The following is a 20,499-nucleotide window of genomic DNA, read 5'->3' on the forward strand; positions in this document are numbered from 1 at the left end:
ATTCTCTGAATTAAGTTTACCAAAGCAAATGGAGTTAAAGCTTTTATCATAGTCCTGCCACAAGTGGGGGCAAGTCTAATAATAACTCTCATAATATTCACCATTAACATATATCTTGATCTTGGTCCTGTGCAATAACTGGACAGAATGGATGAGTAAACGACTGAGTAGAATTTTATTACTTCAAATACTTGCTTTTGCAGCTTTGTAAGCTGTTACCGTAATACTGCATGTAAAGGGTATTCAAACAGGCATTTCCTAAATGCCTTGGATAATGCAGACTTTAATGAGCTATACCTTAATGAAATAGATTGTAAACTGCAAAATATTTTTGCATAGAAACATTAGCTATATTATCAGTATTATATAGGTCTAAATTTTCAGAAATTTCTGCTGATTTTGAATGCCCCAGTTTTTGGGTGTTGAACTTGACCATATTTCCATAGTTTGGATTCTCAGCACTTCCAGGAAATCAGGCCCTTTTAAGTTGTTTCAAGCTGGGCACCCAAAAATCACTACTCATGTTTGAGAGACGATGTGGGTGAGATAATATCTTCTATTGGTCCAACCTGTGTTGACATGCAAGACGTGCTGTCAGTCTTAGGCAGAGCTCTTCTTCAGGCTTTTCCAGTTAAGAAGAGTTTCTCAAGCTTTTTGATACAAAGGACTGGCTTGCTGCCTCCCTGTGTCAGGGAGATCTCAGGGACTGGCACCAGTCCACGGACTGGCTGTTGAGAAACACTGTAGTAAAAGGCAGGTTTCAGAGTAGCAGCCATGTTAGTTTGTATTCGCAAAAAGAAAAGGAGTACTTGTGGCACGTTAGAGACTAACAAATTTATTTGAGCATAAGCTTTCGTGAGCTGCAGTATCATCCGATGAAGTGAGCTGTAGCTCACGAAAGCTTATGCTCAAATAAATTTGTTAGTCTCTAAGGTGCCACAAGTACTCCTTTTCTTTTTGTAGTAAGAGATTACCTCACCTGCCTTGACTTGCTAATATCCTGAGACCAACACAGCTGCAACACCACTGTATAGTCACATTTGAAAATTTAGGTGATAAAGTATTGTATTCTTGGAGAAGTTGCATGTTGACAATGGGAGTTACTGAAGTGTAGATTCTGTCTCTTAAGTCTTTACCTGATATATGTTTATGCTTATTCTTTTTCATTCCCTTCCCTCATGGAAATATCTACAGTTAAAATAGGATATCTCTCTCCCCTGCCCCCCCCACCCCCCCAAAAAAACCCCCACCTTCATGCCAATCACTATCTAACAGGGTTAGAAAAAACTTCCCCTCTGTCCTAGAATTGTCTAGAATAGTGATTCTAGCACTTATCTCTCAATCGTCTAATATAGACCATTGCCAAAGACAGAATACCAGGTTAGATGGACTGCTGGTCTGATCTGGCATGACATTTTCTATGCAACACAGTAGCTTAGTCAAAAGTACTGGAGCACCTTCATGGGCATGTATGTGAGGACAGTGGGGAAGCTGCAGTGTTCCAGGAACCTGCTGCACTTGTCTAATTTCCTTTTCCTTTTCCTTAGATGAAAGGATTGACTGGATTAATACAATGCTCAGTGCCTTGAAATCACAGTCCAATACCTCTCAAACTCGACCTGCTGTCACTCCTGAGAAAAGTGGATACCTTGAACTAAAAGGATACAAAGCCAAAATCTTTACTTTACTTCTGGGGAACAATGTGTGGCTCTGCAAAAATGAAAAGGTAAATTTTGTCATACATTTTTGTGAAATAATGCTTGTAAAAATGATTAAACTAGTGAGTTAGAAAATTATGCCACTTATTAGATGGTCACATTTTAGCTCTTTGTTATCACGCTTCATTGTTGTCATTCTAAAAGGGCTTTTAAAAGCAAAATGTATGTCACCACCTCCATTGTACAACGGGGAAAAACAAACTAGTGATAAGCTCCAGATATCTTTATAGGTCAGTGGGAGAGATGGGGTTAATTTAATATATTGCTTACAAGATACACGTGTAGAGTAATCATAAAGACTGAGGATGTATTGTATACAATGGCTTAGTTATTCGGACTTTAAAACAGTACAGTATGAATAGTATATACTTTTGATTATCTGTAGTATTTAAATGGTATCTCTGCTAAATTTTAAAGAAATGTCTGTATTTTAAGAAGTTTGACTTCATCAATGTTGCTCATGGTGCACTACAAAATATTAAATAAACAATATAAAATAACAGAGTACTAACTTGACACTTTAATTCTGTTCATAAAATCCAGTGATTTATCCACAAATATTTCCTAGCATAATATTAGTAAGGAAAAATGGAGTTCCCGTGTCACACAGAGCTCTTGCTAGCTGGAATTGTTAGGAAAGTCCCAAGGGGAAGGGGGAAACACAGGCAAACAGGTTTTTGTTGTTGTTGTTGTTGTTTTGGTTTTTTTCCCTTTCTCCCTTCAGCTCCTACTCTCAAGGTGGTGCCTTTTGTACTGTCACAGTCTCTCTTTTGTAATCTTTCAATCCCTATACCCCCCTCTTTCACCTTGGGAATGCATGGTAACCCAGACATGGTGGCAGAGCAAGCCTCGTATGCAAAGACTTGAGAGCGATCCAATACCTGCTCTTTTACCGTTTAAAATCTGTTTTTCCACTCAAGCTTCCATGTTTCAAATAGGAATCGGGACAGTCAATAAGGTTGGTCAGTCTGTAATGTACCCTCATTGCCTTCAATTTGCCTTCTCCTCTGTGAAGCTACCTAGGTTTGTGCTGGGACCTATCACGTGTTTGGGATTAATTCCCACCATTCTTTCCCAGGATATGGCTGCCCGCTGAGGGTTGAGAAGGAATTTCCCTCTCTAGACGCATGTGCAGTGCTTGAGGGTGTGTGTATGTAAGGAGGTCTGAGACTCACCAGGTGCATTTTATGTGGTTGTCTATCAAAACTAATTGATTTGGGCACAAATTGTGGCCCAGTTCATTTGTTTTTACCATTTCCTTACTTAGGCTTATCCCAGTGCTAAACCACGTTGTAGCTACCACTCATTATCTCAGCCACATCTTATTTTTAATTTGGTATTTATTTATTTTCACTAGAGGGAAGGTTTGTCCTATAGGGTGCACTGAAGAGGAAAGAGTCTTGTTAGCTGGCCTGTGGGGCATTTAGGGCCTCGATCATGATTCAGTCATGACCAAAGTAGCTAGTTAGGTGCCTGTAACTTGATATGTTTATTTAAAAAAAGGTTAAGGCCAGTGGTCTTTTAAATACAAAAAGTCTACCAAGTAGCAATGGAAATGTATTTCATCTTGATTGTCTTCATTTCACCCAGCAGAAAAGATATTTTTAGGTCCCAATCCTGCAACTTTTTTAATATCCATGATCTTCAGGGTGGTTCCATGTGGGTATGGGATTTGCCTGAATGAAACAAGTTGCAGGACTGGGGCCTCTCATGACTCTACAAAGGTAATAGTCCAAGCAATGTCTTTAGCTAAAGCTGTAACACCAGCTGTTGAGAAACTATATTTTTTCATACTCCAGTTTTCAGTCAAATACATACACTTTTGTAGCACTTTGCCCACTATACCTACTGTATTGTCACCAACCTAATATCCTGTTTTGCTATCCAGATATCCAGATAGTGTTGGGGGCATGTCTTTCCGAGTGAGTGGCACTGGTGTTCTACTAGTCTCTTCCCTCAAGCTTTTAAGTGAAAAGTGAGGATAAGCCATCACTGCATTGAAATGAGGAACAAATGGAAGTTTAGAGCCATCAGCATGTATACCTCCAGGATAAACTGTTAAGCAGTTTTCAAAATGCTTGTGACTGTAGCTCAGCTTTTTATTTGGAACCGAGTTGTTTTTACTAAAAAAAACACAGCCAACTTTTTAAAAAGTATCTAACTTTCAAGCACAAAGCTGCTGATACATTTACAAAGGCAAAGTGTACAAATTTGAGGCTAGACCTTGACAATTGTGCAGCCCCCACAATTTGGGTCAGATTTTTGAAAGTGTTTGGGACTCAGTGGCTCACACTGAGAACAGTGGAAGCTCTTGGTTGCTGAGCTCTTTTGAAAATCTGGTCCGAGGTGTTGTAACCTGTTTGCATCTGCTGTTGATTATGCCAGCAGCACTGGAGTCCTGGTTTGATCCCCCTTCTACAACTTGTTTTTCAGTAGTTTTCTATTAAGGATAGGAGAATATAAAGCCCCCAAACCCTCTGTTAAATTTATGTAGAATATTGAGAATGTATTTTCAGAAAACATTTTTCTACCCATTATTTTTGATTCATGCACTAGCTCCGTGGTTCTCAAAGCTGGTCCACCGCTTGTTCAGGGAAAGCCCCTGGTGCGCCAGATCGGTTTGTTTACCTGCTGCATCTACAGGTTTGGCTGATTTGTGGCTCCCACTGGCCACGGTTCGCCACTCCAGGCCAATGGGGGCTGCAGGAAGCAGCGCAGGCCAAGCGACATGCTGGCCGCCCTTCCTTCACTTACTTATTTAATCTTTCTTTTCTTTTTCTTTCTTTCTTCCCATCAGCCACAAGTCATTTGAAATAGTGTGAAAACAAGTTGTTGTGCTGTTTCTTTTTCTTATATTTTTCAGTGGCAAGACAGTTCCCTCTGTGGCATCACAGGGAAGGAAATTGTTTTAAGGAATGGAGAGAGGGAGGGGATTCCAGGAATATAGTGCATCATATATAAGAATAAGGAAAATAAACAACTTAACTAGAAGAAGTTTAAATGGTGTGGATGGAACATGGCTATCTTCATCTTGAATTCCTTGGTGTCATAAGCTGACTCAATCCTCCTCTGACAGGACACCAATCTGCTGAGTTGGATCTAAATGCTGGACTCCATGTGCTTCTAAGCCCCTGAATCTGGGTAGTGATTTGTCACTGTTCCTAGTTCTGGGTTTCTCAGGCATACTCCCAGGTGCAGACCCTGCATTCGACAACCTTGGGCAGTGAACCCCCCCACAACCTATCCACCTTAGAACCAGTACAACAACCTGCCTTAGTCCCAAGTTGCTTATACAGACTCTGAGTTCCGTATCACTTTGGGTGCTCTGACCTTTGCAATTAAAGCTTTCAGGGACTTTGGGGCAGATAAGCAAAGAATACTGGCCTAGCAAGGGAACTGCTCAACCCCAGTAACTCTACTCTTAAACAGCACTAAAACATACAGATTGTTGAAAAACAACAAAGAGTCCTGTATACTCTCCCCCTGACTCTGATTTCACCCCTCCTGTGAGTCCTGGATTTCATCAGTGTCCATAGTCACTAGGCAGCCATTCCTGCCTTTTTGCTCCTTAGCCTGCTGTGCTTGCATGTGGTGGTGAATGGAAGCTTCTCTCTTTTAAAAACAGTCTCTGTCTCCCTTTTGCCCATGTGCTTCAGCCCAGTGGTTCTGGGCACTTACTCCCTCCCCCATTTGGCTTCTGTGTAGAGTCATTACAAGTTATTGGCCTTAACTGATAGCAAACCTGTTGCTCCAGTAGGAAAGTGTCATTGAACACTGTGGTTGCATCATAGCTTCTCAGCCATAGTCTTTCTTCCACTAGGCATCAAGCCCCTGCTGCAAAATGGTTGCTCTAATCCACAAAGGAAGCTGCAATACGAAGTAGAGCCCCTGAAACCAAATGGGATTTACAAAACAAAATGACACAATTTAACACAGAAGCAAATGTCCTCAATCTGTCACGTGCATGCTAGTAGTCATGAGTCCAGAATTAGGAAAAAGCTTGGGAAATATGCAGTGCAAAAACAGGATGGGCATATGGCCTATTTCAGTCATTTTAGTTATTAAGAATTTTATGTGAAGGAAGTCTTTTGTAGTTGCTTTGAAAGACTGTCCCTCTACTCTAATTTTTCTTTGCTATTTGGAAATCAAGAAGGACGGCTTCCCTTTTTAAACGTACTACTTTTTTCTTTTTTTGTACTTCTTCCTTTACAGGTAATCCTTCCATTCTGATTCAATTTGAAGTTCAAACCCAAGTGATTCTGATTACTTTTCTTGCAGCATTTAATTGAAGAGGAAAATAAATAATACAGCTTTGAAACCAGTAGAGTGCTCTAGTGTTCTAAAAATCTCTCTCTTTTGAGAGACCGTATTTTACCCAGTAATTACCAGGTGAATATGCTCAGGGGTGTCCTCATATCCTAGTCATATTGGAATTCACATCCATGCTAGAACTACACCCATAGTGACTTACAGGGGTTTATTATAACTGCAGTGCTAAAAGAAGCTATTTAGACATCTTACTATCTTGAAATGAGAGTAGATCTAACTGATTTATTGATCTCTATTAAACTTGATAGAGAAAAGTCCAGTGGCACTTTACAGGATTTTTCCTTGTTTTTAAAAGTAGAGAACAGTCTGAGCCAAAATGCCAGATCCTAACATAATCGTCATGAACTTTGTGAACTTCAGACTGAGATCAGAACTTCATTTTTCAGGTCTATTTCTAGTTAAAAAGTGATTGGTTTAGCTGGAGCTTCTGACAGTGATATACTGCTACTATGAAACCATCAGTTTCTTAGACTGCGTATGTAGTGTGGATTTCTTAAACTTCCTCAGTGGAGCAAAAGTGAAAAATAGAACATACAGAATCAATTTACTCAGCCCATAACTTACATTTCCATTTCTATTTTAAAACCATTCATGCACAAATTGGTGTTGTGCTTGATGCTTTAGGATGGCTTAAATCCGTGTTTGTAATGTCAGTCTCCTGTGATTTGTAGTGTTGGTAACCCGATTGCTTGACTAGAATTTTGCTTTTTTACTCAGTTCTGACACACTCATTAGAGACACAAAGTTGGTGAGGTATTATCTTTTATTGGACCAACTTCTGTTGGTGATAGAGACAAGCTTTTGAGCTTACACCAAGCTCTTCATACGCCCTTTAATTATCTAGTAACCATTTTTTTAAGATTGGTGGTGCTGTTGTTGAACTGATGGAAAAGCAACAGGGAAAAAAGATGATCCTTTTCCTGAAATGCCTTAAAGACTAGGCCATTTGAGTTTCCATCAGATAAGAGTTGGTCTACTTGGAGGAAGATCTTTGGAATTTTATTTATTTAAACTACTATGAACTGAATCACTGAATGATTTAAGGGATGTGGGATTTAAGGGATTTAATCACTGAATGATTTAAGGGATGTGGTGTTTTTATCTTTTGAACTTCTATACATGATCCTTTGATTGATTGTAACTGCTGGCTCTTTAGTACCATGTATTTTATATGGTAAGATGCTGTTCCAGTTGATGATTTACCGTATATAATTCTTATGCCTTATTTTCTACAGTGGATGTTTCTTCCAATATCCAAACTTCATGCTAAATAAATAAAGCACTCTCAGTGCTTGTGAAGGGGATAGTTAAGATATACAGCATACTAACAATAAAGGGAGTACCATACTGTGCTTTCTCAGCAATAATCCAGGGCTCTTGCTAGTAAACTGCTACGGCAACGTTCTTGAACTTTATCAGCTCAAACTGAACGATTGCCTCATGAAACGCTGCTGTGCTACCACTATTACTTATATTAAATGTCTCTCTTAATATTTTGCTCATAATGTAGTGATATCTCTAGCATTCATAACTTGTGTGTTTTTATCCTTTAGCTTGCATAGCGAGTTATACTTTATAATTTCGGAGAATGTAAAGTAAAAATGGCTATAGATTTTTTTTTTTATTTTTTTTTATTTTAACCTAAAGAATGCAATGATTAGTTAGTTAATTATAGTCATGATGATGCCTTTTTGACTTTTGGTATTTTAGCCTATAATCAACCCTTTTAAGGATCACAGGATCATCCATTATTTAATGCCATTGCGTAATTAGAGCATTACAACTTTAAGCGTAGAGCTCAGGATATTTTAAATAAAGATTGTTCTTCAGTGGCTGTGGCTCAGTACTGATGAGATGGTGGCAAAATAGGTTCTATTGTCTTTAATTTGACCTAAACAGCCATGAGAGGTGCTTCCAAATGGTGAGATGGAAATAGTTGCACCATGGTGGTGAATTCATGATTGAGATGAAAATACACCCTGAGGAAAAAGTCAGGAAAGGGGAGTAGTTGAAAGCTACTCTGGCACATCTTTCCCTGTTCAGTTAGTATAACTGGCAGAAACATATGCAAAGTTTTTAATGCCACTTGAAGCAGCATTAAATTGTGTGAGCGCACACATGAAGAGAGGGAGAAACCAGTGGTAGCCAGCCATACTGCTGGTGCAGAGAAAGCACAGACCACAGAGGCATGAGAGTCAGACTACCCAATATTTTCCCACATATTGGTGTCGCTATGCTTCTGTAAGGGAAAAAAAACCTAGTACCTAGGAGAGGTCACAATTTTAGCTGTGTTTTATTCTCTTCTGCATGTCTTCATATGCAAAGGGACGTTATGGCTCTTAGTAAGGACACTAACTTACCCTGATGAGAACATAAGAATGGCCTTACTGGGTCAGACCAAAGGTCCATATAGCCCAGTATCCTGTCTTCCGACAGCGGCCAATGCCAGGTGCCTGTTAGGTAGGTTACATCTGTGGTATACATTTTTAACTCTATTTCTGATAAATTGCTTCTCTGGCTAATCTGTCATCTTTCCATTGTTTTCCAAACTTCTGATTTCCCCTCTTCCTCTTAAAATTAATTGAGTAAAGGGACAAATATTGTAGTATATGGCCCGCCTACTTGCTTAGTCCATTTTCACTATTGGCATCTATTAATAATGTCCAATACACCAGCCTTTCAAATATTATTTCAGGATGATCTTAAAAAGAAATTGTGTGTGTTTATAGTTGGCACTAGCAACCAACCATTAATGGAAAAAACTTACAGAAATAAATTGTATGAAACCTGAGTGGCTTCACTGGAGTTCTTGCTGTTAAATGCTAATGTTGGAACAAAAGGTGTTAAATTAGCACAAACTCTATTGTTGAGTATTCATTATACTATTCATTTTCATTCTTAGGTCCATACCAAGGTATAGAACATCAGAAATATGTCTTCTCATACATGCAGGGGGAACTCTACTGGAATTTAGAGGGGGAAAAAATAAAAGGTTAATAGGGTACATCTTTGCCACAAAACCAGAAGATGTTATCACATCACAGTTCTGTATGACTCTTTGGTACTAGCTATTCAAATGTTTTAGTTGTACAGTTCTGTCATCTGCAGATTTATAGATACTAGTGCATGGAGATTTACTTAAAAATTATCCCTAATAGGCCTTGTGTTGTTTCTGTATTAACTGCTTGCCCTTCTGATTGTGAAGGCTTGAGGCTCTACAAAGTTCCTGTATGCACAATGCAGCCTGAATGGAGTTTTGTAGGATGTGGCGGGGGTCGGGGAAGGCGGCGGATTTGCCACTGACTTCAGTGGGGCCAGGAATTCATGCCTAGATTCTAGGTCAGCTCAGCATTTGAAATGACAAGACCCTGCTGTGCAAAATATATTGCCTGCCCCTTGACTGTGTTTACAGACTGCATCTGTCAAGTCTTCCTGATACTGAAGAATTTCTTTCCAGTTCTCTATCATTGTAACACTTTTTTTTTTTTTTTTTGTAAACCTCTCCCTGCCAGTTGCTACAAAATGCTGTTGCTGGGATTCTGAATACCAGTCATATAACTCTAATTCTGACTCAGCATCTCCACTTGCAAGATAATCTCTTTAAGGTGATCTTTTTGATCTATAAAACCTTCAGTTTTGGTCTAGCTTGTCTGTCTAACATGGTGATCTGTTCTACCCCAAGCCCTAAAAGAGGTCATGATCATAATCTTTTGTATAGTACCTAACTGTGACACGCAGGAGAGTTGTTCATAGAATCATAGAATATCAGGGTTGGAAGGGACCCCAGAAGGTCATCTAGTCCAACCCCCTGCTCGAAGCAGGACCAATTCCCAGTTAAATCATCCCAGCCAGGGCTTTGTCAAGCCTGACCTTAAAAACCTCTAAGGAAGGAGATTCTACCACCTCCCTAGGTAACGCATTCCAGTGTTTCACCACCCTCTTAGTGAAAAAGTTTTTCCTAATATCCAATCTAAACCTCCCCCATTGCAACTTGAGACCATTACTCCTCGTTCTGTCATCTGCTACCATTGAGAACAGTCTAGAGCCATCCTCTTTGGAACCCCCTTTCAGGTAGTTGAAAGCAGCTATCAAATCCCCCCTCATTCTTCTCTTCTGCAGACTAAACAATCCCAGCTCCCTCAGCCTCTCCTCATAAGTCATGTGCTCTAGACCCCTAATCATTTTTGTTGCCCTTCGCTGGACTCTCTCCAATTTATCCACATCCTTCTTGTAGTGTGGGGCCCAAAACTGGACACAGTACTCCAGATGAGGCCTCACCAGTGTCGAATAGAGGGGAACGATCACATCCCTCGATCTGCTGGCTATGCCCCTACTTATACATCCCAAAATGCCATTGGCCTTCTTGGCAACAAGGGCACACTGTTGACTCATATCCAGCTTCTCGTCCACTGTCACCCCTAGGTCCTTTTCCGCAGAACTGCTGCCTAGCCATTCGGTCCCTAGTCTGTAGCGGTGCATTGGATTCTTCCATCCTAAGTGCAGGACCCTGCACTTATCCTTATTGAACCTCATCAGATTTCTTTTGGCCCAATCCTCCAATTTGTCTAGGTCCTTCTGTATCCTATCCCTCCCCTCCAGCGTATCTACCACTCCTCCCAGTTTAGTATCATCTGCAAATTTGCTGAGAGTGCAATCCACACCATCCTCCAGATCATTTATGAAGATATTGAACAAAACCGGCCCCAGGACCGACCCCTGGGGCACTCCACTTGACACCGGCTGCCAACTAGACATGGAGCCATTTATCACTACCCGTTGAGCCCGACAATCTAGCCAGCTTTCTACCCACCTTATAGTGCATTCATCCAGCCCATACTTCTTTGTTGCTTTGTTTAACTCATTCTGTTTGGTATCCAGAGATATCAGGGTGATGCCACCATTTGTCTCTAAATCAAAACAGAAGACTTTATCATTTGGCTGTTGCTGACAGCAACTTGGCATTGTAGACTATTAGTTTATTAAATCACTCTGTTGTGTAAAGTACCATGAACTATGTTGGCATAAATACTGAATGGTATATTTTCAAAACAATGTCAAGTGCATTAAAATTGTTTACCTACCCACGTTAATAAATATTAAGATGTGTGGTACAGCTAGGCCAGGGAGCAGTGGGAGAGTGGTCAAGGGGAGATATATAAGCCCTAGGCTAATTAAGGTGTCGTTCCCTGTAGACTAGGGAAGGTTACTACAGCTGAATTGGAGCACCTGTAGCCAATTAAGGCCCTGTCAGGAACCTAATACACCCCCCCACCTTCCTTCCTCCCCTAGCATCAAGGACCGAGGGTAACCCTACACAAGGAGGAAGAGGGTAAGAAACCCGCAGGGGTTGAGAGGGGCTGGGGCTTAGAGTGAGGAGCAAACCCAGACCCCTTCCCTGCTTCCCTCCTCTACCATCTTTCCAGATCCCTACCGGGGCTCTCTATGCCCCAGGGGCAAGGGGTGGCATTCTAGCCCCCTGCCAAGAGAAGTGCGGGACCCACCATACCAACACTGGCCACTTTGTGTCAGGTGGTAAATTTGAAAAGTTGCAAAATGCAAAAGCTACACTTCCATTTACTACATTAAACAGTTAGTATTAATGCTCTTAAAGGAATCTGTGTGATTAAAAAATACCACATACTGTATGCACTGAAGCAGGGTTAACATTGGCAACTTTTCTTGTCTTTTCGAAAATTCAAATAAGCAAGTTTTTGATTCCCACCCTCCTTTGTGAAAGCAGATCGGGAGAAAGAGTTGAGAAGTGAAAGGAAGTAGGAGACAGGTAGAATGGTTATGCTTTGAAGGGGTCACAGTTCTGTAGCTTATCCTGGGTTCTCCAAATCTTTCCTGTGTCCCTATTCATAAAATGACAAGGCGGGGAGCTCCATGAAATTAGTAGCAGATAAATGTAGAACCAAAAAAAAAAAAAAAATACTACTTCATTTAATGTTTAATCAGATTGTTCAATTCCAGTTACCAACTAGCTTCCCACAGTAGATTTTGGAAAAAATGTCTTGCTAGTTTTATATTTATAAATGTTTTAATATTTAAAAATAAAGGGACTACCATCTCATATTTCAGGAGTAAGCTTATTGTATATGTACTGCATATATATATTTTCCATTGAATATTTTATCTTATGTGTCCTCAGCAGGAAATTAATGAGTTCAATTTTCACATGTCTGATTTTTTTTTTATTTTTAATTGGGTAAAATATTATACTCATATACCTAATTTGACTTGGGTTGAAATGAGTTGATGATGTGTAATTAATATCCTTTGGCGATTTTAAGGAAAGCAGTCACAAAAATATTGGTCCATCAACTGCAGCACAATTGATTCAGTTCAGTAATGCTGCATTAATTTAAGGTCCAGTCCTGAAGTTTTGAGGTTGGCCTGTTTCAGCATTGGACCCATATTTTATTTTTGGATTTTTTTTTCGGTGCAAATTCTTGATATTAGGTGTTCTAATATGGAAGTTATTCATTTCCTTCCACTTTTTGGTCAAACTTTATTGTTAAGACAACAATAACTTTGAAATTTTAAAAATCACTTCCACTATAAGAATATATGTTTATTCTAAGAGCAAATAATTGTGCTTTTATGAACCCATGGAAAAATAGAATATATAGGAGGGAAACGGTGACATTTTACTAAAATTATATGAACCCATAATGTGCTGGGTATAAATCAAAACTTTATATTATGTGGTAAAGCAATAAATAGCTTAATGGTAAATCACTTAGATTTGAGAAACTTGCATTATGCTTTACTCTTTTATATGTAATCTCATAAACTATCAGAGAGCAGTTCGGATGAAAAGTGCGAACCAACATATTTTCCAATCTTTTGGAAGAATCACAATATACTTTTAATATAATAATTGGTCTGTTATCTAACTTGATCCTCAGAAGGGCTATCCAGTGTACTTAGATCAAAAATCTTCAGGGTAATGGATTCCCCTTTTAAAATCATTTTGAGTTCAAAGAGGCATCTCTAGAGGTTCAGGAGACTTATAAGGCCATAGAAGTTCTCTGTTTAGTGTGTCTTGGTGCGGCCACTTTACTAGAGCCCTAGTCCCTTCCTGGGCTGGACTGGAGAAGAATATGTGGATAAACTTTGCAAAGCTACCTATTGGTATTCCCTGCGGTCTTTTATGGTACACGCTATCAGCTATGCATCTGTGGACGGAGCCCGCAGTCACCGAATACTTAAAAGAGGGTTTATTAGACACTGTCTTTTCAGAAATTCCCTTTTTCCCACTCACTCTTCTAGTTCAACCTGGACTGAGCTAAAGAGTGCCAATAGCTGCTAATATAGCTGAACTGCTTGCTAATCGTGACCAAAATAAAAAAATTAATATCCCTGTAGGGGAGAAAATACCAAAGAAGCCCAACACTGTAGCATTTAATTTCAGAAGGGGAACTACACAAAAATGAGGAAGCTAGTTAAACAGAAATTAAAAGGTACAGTCCCCAAAGTGAAATCCCTGCAAACTGCATAGAAACTGTTAAAAACCACCATAATAGAGGCTCAAATTACACCCCAATTTAACGTACACCCCAATTTAAAACAAACAAAAACATAATAGAGGACCAAGAAAGTGCCACCGTGGCTAACCAACAAAGTAAAAGAACCAGTTAGAGGCAAAAAGACATCCTTTAAAAATTAGAAATTAGATCCTATAGAGGAAAATTAGAAAGGAGAATAAACTCTCACAAGTCAAGTGTAAAAGTATAATTAGACAGGCGAGAAAAGAAATTTGAAGAGCAATTAGTCAAAGCAATTTTTTATTTTTTTTAAGTACATTAGAAGCAGGAAGCCTGCTAAACAGTCACTGGCGCCACTGCTACAGGAGCACTCAAGGATGATAAGGCCATTGCGGCCAAACTAAATGAATTCTTTGCATCAGTCTTCATGGCTGATGATGTGAGAGGTTTTCCCAGACCTGAGCCATTCTTTTTAGGTGACAAATCTGAGGAACTGTCCCAGATTGAGAGGTCATTAGAGGTGGTTTTGGAACAAACTGATAAATTAAACCGTAAAAGTCCTTAGGACCAGATGGTTTTCACCCAAGAGCTCTGAAGGAACTCTGAAGCACCTGGTATTGGCCATTCTTGGAAGACAGGATAGGGGCTAGATTGACCATTGGTCTGACCCAGTATGGCCATTCTTATGTTCTTATTAGTTTTCCTAACTCCCTTTCTGTTGTTTTGGCAGAGACTCAGGCTTTGACAAAATAATAGTTTATATGTAGAGATACCTTTTAAGATCTGAGGGATTCAAACTGGAGGAGTCAAAGAGGGAGAGGTAGAGATTGGGAAGTTTGTGTAGTGTTTTGTTTTCGTCTTGTCAGTGAGTAAAGCAAAGGAACCCAGTATTTGTGCTATCTTAACCAAACCATAGAAAATAAATTAGCCGATAAGTAGGGATTATAATTTTCCTGTTTTGAAGGTGGTCTTAGTTTTTCAGTATTTCCTCTGTCTATGATGCTGCACTAAAATGTGTGGGAACTTTATCTCTGGTCTGGAGATTAATTTAGTGCTGGTGAAGAGTCCCAGCAGCAAGTCTGAAGTATTTGAAAGAAATAATTTTTGAAAAGGAAGGAAACTTCTATTATCTCATTTAATTGTCCAGATAGTTGTGTTGATTGTCTAAGCCAGTTTTCATCTTCCCATTGTCTCTGACTTGTTTTTAACTTCTTCATTCTGGCAAAGAATAGCGTTTGATTTGTCTTCCACCTTACAGATTATGCAATACCCGAACAGTCTTCCTCTCTTTCTGAAGAGGAACTCTGTGCACCACTTCTGCTTGCTACACTACAGGAAATAAAATTGAACTATGAGTTTGCTGACATAGAGAAAACATAAAAATTATTCATGTAAAGCTATTGTTACCCATCAAGTAGGCAAATACACGTAAAAAAGGAAGATAATTTGTCATATTTTATTATTTGATGAGAATATTAAAATGTAGGCAGACATAATTTCCACCATATATTTCAGAGGAGATCAATCATGGTCATTATATCTGAGGCTATTGACTATGGCATAAAAACACAAGGATACAAAAAAGATGTCTCTTCTTCTGCAGCCTGGACATAGGACCCTGAAATCAGCATTGCTAGTTTTGGTTAATAATCCTCTTTGCTGGAAGAGGTCCAGGTGCATGCACGCACAAAATACGTTCCATTAGTAAATGAGATTTCAAAAGCACCTGCACTTAGCAAGATTTTCTGAAATCGCATGTGCGATGTGATACGCTAGTGGTTTTATGTCTGCTGGAAAGCGTTTTGAAAAAAATGTAAGACTCAAACCACCAACGTCTCAGCAATAGTTCCCCCCTGCCCCCAGAGTATTTTTTTGACCTCTGTGGGCATTCCCTACTTTCATCGAACTACATTCAAAAACTCCATCTAAAGTGCAACTTTTCATTTTTTGTTTCTTACAACAGGTCTGTTTGTGTTTTTTTTTTTTTTTTTTTTTTAATTTGGAGAGGTTTTAAAGCCCTGTCAAACGAGGTATCCTAGACCCAATTCTTAATTAAACAGTCACTAGTGCACTTCTATAATAAGGCTTGTTTGTTGCTGACCTGCACACTTCCATGAAAATATATATATTTTTTATCTTTAATCTTATTTGGATAGTACTTGCCATTAAAAATAGGTCAATAAAAAGATGTATGTAGATGCGATGTTCTTGAAAAGAAAAGTTCAAACTCAGTACTGTTACTTATTTTTATGCCTACTTTGTAAATATTTGGAATCTCATAGACTATTTGGAGATAAATAAAACTTGGGGAAATCCACTCAATTGAGCAGTGTTGCCAGCCCGTTTAATGAAGGAAAAAAATATCCTTTTTTTATTTGTGAACTATGAAACTAGTACATTTTCTTCTTGCCAAAGCAAAAGAAAAAAATGATTTGACTATAGAATTACTTTTATGTGTAGAAAATGGGTACTAAATTTTTTTAAACCTCTCTGCCTTTAAGAAATAAGTAAAAGCACTGTGCTTTCTAAACAAAATTCCAACTCACTGGGGTGACTATTTTTTGTACAAATAGCTTTTGGCTTATTGGTTTAACAATTCAATAATTTATTGTGGAAGCAGGAACTCTACCTTCCTTTGGGCCTATCACTGAGTCTTGCATTATATCCAACAACTGCCATGGAAGGAGTTCTAGAGAGGAGGGGCACTAGCTTTGCATGATCCACAATCTAGATCTGTTAGGGTACGTCTACACAGCACAAAACAAAACAAAAAACTGCGGCAGCAAGTAGTCTCAGAGACTGCATCAACTGACTCAGGCTCATGGGACTCGGGCTATGGGGCTAAATATAGGAGGGTAAACATTCCTGCTTGGGCTGGGAGCTGGGCTCTGAAACCCAACCCATCGCTGAGTTTTAGAATTCAGTCTCTAACCCAAGCAGGAATGTCTGGTTTGCTATATTTAGCTCTTTAGCATAAGTCCCGTGAGCCTGAGTCAGTTGACCCAGGCTCTTAGACTAGTTGCTATGGGTGTTTCGTTTTATTGGTTTTTCTCAGTGTAGATGTACCCCAGGCACTTACTCAGTGCTTTCACTGACTTCTCTAGCAGTTTTGCTTGAGCAAGGCAGGCAAAATAAAATCCTTTAAAACTTCAGCAACAAAACATTACTACTACACACATATCAGAACTTAGAAAATCATGTTAGAGCTTGATAACTTTTAAAAGTGGTCTCAAGAAAACTGGCTTGATAAATATGGATGCAGAATTTTAGGTTCGATCTTAGCTTCTGTTCTCAAGAAGTCCAGATGCCTACTTGAAATTTTAATAGTAACAATTATATTTGTAAATTCCCTTGCACGCCAAGGAGTTCAGGATACTGAACACTACAAGATGGAAACTATATGTGACATAAAAATAGATAATCAAGAAACAGATGGAAGAGCTCTAATACAAGGTAAAACTAAAGGCAGAGATGATAAATGAATTTCCAGATATTAGTTAAGTGTTAGAGTGGTCATAATAAAATCGCTCTTTGGGGGGAAAATATTTAAAGTGGGGTGTGAGGAGCTGAGATGGATGTTAAATGGGAGCAAATTCCCCATCATAAGACCTGTGTTAGCACTGTCTGTGACCTGATACATGGTGACAAGATTTCTTACACAGTGGATGGTGTCAGAGTGAACACCCTTTGGGCTGAGCCAAGTGTTGAATGTCTTGAATATATCCTGGGCTTTCTCTGTTAAAGGCTTTTTATATTTTTATTTTTAAACATAAAAATTTTGTTTAACTTGCTGGATCATCTTAATACCATTTCATGGCTCTACAGGCAGCCAAATGGAAAGAACACAGGACAGGCATAATATGATCACAGTAGCTCATGCCTATTAGCTAATGTGTTGCTGAATTCAGAACATGCAACATAGTATGAGGAAGCCCGGCTGGAAGGGAATTACAGTAATTGTACAAATTGGAATTGTTCATCTGCGCCAATGTTTCTGTCATGCAGGGTGCCACAAGGATATATGTGGTCTCCTGTCCCCCCCCCCCCCCCCCCCGGTTCACCATTTATGTAAAACTGGGTTTGGTCTGTGGTGTCATCAGTCTGCCTTTGACATTCAGCTCTGTCTCCCATTCATGGCACCCAGATGGTGTTAGGCTGTTGTGCTTTCCTGGTGCCTGGCAGAGAGAGAGAAGTGGTAGAGAGCAAGTATGGCTGGAATGTTTGGGCAGCTACTATTTATAGTTATTAGCAACTACTATGTATCATTATTAGCAACTTCCCCTTCAGTCTAACTCATCACTGAAGTACAAGGCAGGATCGTGTCCCTTGAGGACTTTCCAGAAAAAATCAGTCGATCCCAGGACCACTTTTCTTTAACCCCAAACTTAATATTTTACTGATAGTTTCTGATTGCTTTGAGAGAGAGACTACCACACCACTGCTTATTGTATGAGTATTTGCATTTCATACAGTGCTTACTTAAACAGCATATGTACAAAAGAGAAATTAACGGGCCATCGTTAAACTACTGTACCATTGTCTCCTCCTCATATCCGCTTTTGTCAAGACTCTTTGCTACCTGTGTAAACAGCTTCATGTAATAAATGCATGATTAGTAATTGCTGCATCACAGCTTGAAGGCCTTTCATAGAATATCAGGGTTGGAAGGGACCTCAGGAGGTCGTCTAGTCCACCCCCCTGCTCAAAGCAGGACCAATCCCCAACTAAATTATCCCAGCTAGGGCTTTGTGAAGCCTGACCTTGAAAACCTCTAAGGAAGGAGCCTTCCACCACCTCCCTAGGTAACCCATTCCTCCTAGTGAAAAAGTTTTTCCTAACATCCAACCTAAACCTCCCCCACTGCAACTTGAGATCATTACTTCTTGTTCTGTCATCTGGTACCCCTGAGAACAGTCTAAATCCATCCTCTTTGGAACCCCCTTCCAGGTAGTTGAAAGCAGCTATCAAATCCCCCCTCATTCTTCTCTTCTGCAGACTAAACAATCCCAGTTCCCTCAGCCTCTCCTCATAAGTCATGTGCTCCAGCCATCTAATGATTTCTGTTGCCCTCTGCTGGACTCTTTCCAATTTTTCCAATCCTTCTTGTAGTTTGGGGCCCAAAACTGGACACACTACTCCAGATGAGGCCTCACCAATGTCGAATAGAGGGGAATGATCACGTCCCTCGATCTGCTGGCAATGCCCCTACTTACACAGCCCAAAATGCTGTTAGCCTTCTTGGCAACAAGGGCACACTGTTGACTCATATCCAGCTTCTCTTCCACTGTAACTTCTAGGTCCTTTTCTGCAGAACTGCTGCCTAGCCATTCGGTCCCTAGTCTGTAGCAGTACATGGGATTCTTCCGTCCTAAGTGCAGGACTCTGCACTTGTCCTTGTTGAACCTCATCAGATTTCTTTTGGCCTCATCAGATTTCTTTCTTTATAATAACACTTCTTAATTTTATCATGCCCAAGTGTGGTGACGGAAACTGAGCAAAGTTGTTGTTCCACCAAAAGTGGTGTGTGTTTGGGTTGCAGGGATAGTAAATTTCTATGGCTCTTAGTAATCATTATTAGACTGTATCTCAAATTTTCTGTTTTACTTAGTAGTATTAGACTACACTGAAACAAGAGCTACACCAGCTCATCCCCCAAGAATCAAAACTACAACTATTAAAATGCTTCTCAGAGATAATCATAGATGCGTTTGTTTGTTAATGGATCTTATATGCTTTGTCATGTTTTCCCCTGCCCCCACTTTAGACAAGGTTCCAAGAGAGACTATCATCTAACTTTCTCCACATTGCTTTATTAAGCTGTCTGTTTCCACAGTGATTCAGGATCTTGTTAAATGTTGGTTTTGGTGGGCTACTCTTTTCTAGTAGACAGACTGGGTTGAAGTTAATTGTTGAATATCTTGGGTGTAAGCTAATAAGCTAATGAAATTCACCTGAGTAGCATCTTAAAAATAAGTGAGACAAATGACTGTAGTTGTGTACAACATAGTCATATGTGTTTAGGGTCATTCTTGGAACCCAAGAATCCTGATACTCACTATTCTTCTGTTCTCAGCAAATATTCGTTAGTCTTTGGCACCGTCTCTCATCATCTAGTGCTGGTCTACATAGAGAATTACAACTCCCTATGCCTATCAGTTACTCTGTTAGCTCAAGTTGTGGAGGTCTGTTTGGTGGATGTGAAGGTTCGAACCCTGGTAATGACCCATGTGGGTGTCAATATGATGGAAATTCGTTTTTGTTTTTTTTTTCTTCCAGTTTGCTTTTTTAAAACCTAGGAAATCTCTCACACAAACTACATTAAAAGAACATTATTAAGGTTGTAAAACCAAGCATTCAGACTTTAGGAAATGCCTATGCAACCTTAGTTCGATACCTTTATGCGTTTATGATTGTCTTTAATTATATGCTCACATACTATTTTTTCCCACAGGAATCCTGGCCCTTTCAGGACACAGGATGGATGTTGATTACTTAGTGAGCAGCTGTTCAGCATTTTTTTATCCTTATTCTTCAATGTGGAACCCCAGATGTGATTTAGTGTCCACTGTTCAGACCCTGCTCTGAAGGCAGAATTATTAATTTCGTCATTGGCTTTTATATGGCACTCATCCCTATAGTATCTGCTTCACAAACATTAATTTATTTTTCACAGCACCCCTGTGAGATGAGTAGATTTTTTTGTCCCCATTTTGCAGATGATGAATTGAGGTACAGAGACATAAGGATCAAAAGTATCTACTAGTTTTGGGTGCCCAAGGTAAGACACCCAGGACCTGAGGTTGAAGAACATACTATTCTATAGCATTTAATATAGTCAGAGCAGAGTTCCCAAGCGTGTATTTGCAGTTGTGAGTGCTTAGTGCTTCGTGCTTCTGCAATTGGCCTCAAGTCCGGCACCCAGAAAAATGTGGTGCAAGTGACTTGCCCAGCAAGCCATGTGA

At 39.6% G+C, this 20,499-nt stretch overlaps 1 protein-coding gene across 1 annotated transcript in view; it reads left to right on the forward strand.

The window, feature by feature from the left end:
- The window catches only part of ARAP2 (ArfGAP with RhoGAP domain, ankyrin repeat and PH domain 2), a 187,514-nt gene that overhangs the window by 48,283 nt on the left and 118,732 nt on the right, over positions 1-20,499 (forward strand). Inside the window, exon 8 of the mRNA XM_074951566.1 lies at positions 1,548-1,726. Within this exon, the coding sequence (XP_074807667.1) occupies positions 1,548-1,726 (179 nt within the window). The remainder of the gene's footprint in view (positions 1-1,547; positions 1,727-20,499) is intronic.

Source organism: Natator depressus, chromosome 4, assembly GCF_965152275.1.
Source record: "Natator depressus isolate rNatDep1 chromosome 4, rNatDep2.hap1, whole genome shotgun sequence".
In the NCBI taxonomy this organism is placed as follows: Eukaryota; Metazoa; Chordata; order Testudines; family Cheloniidae; genus Natator; species Natator depressus.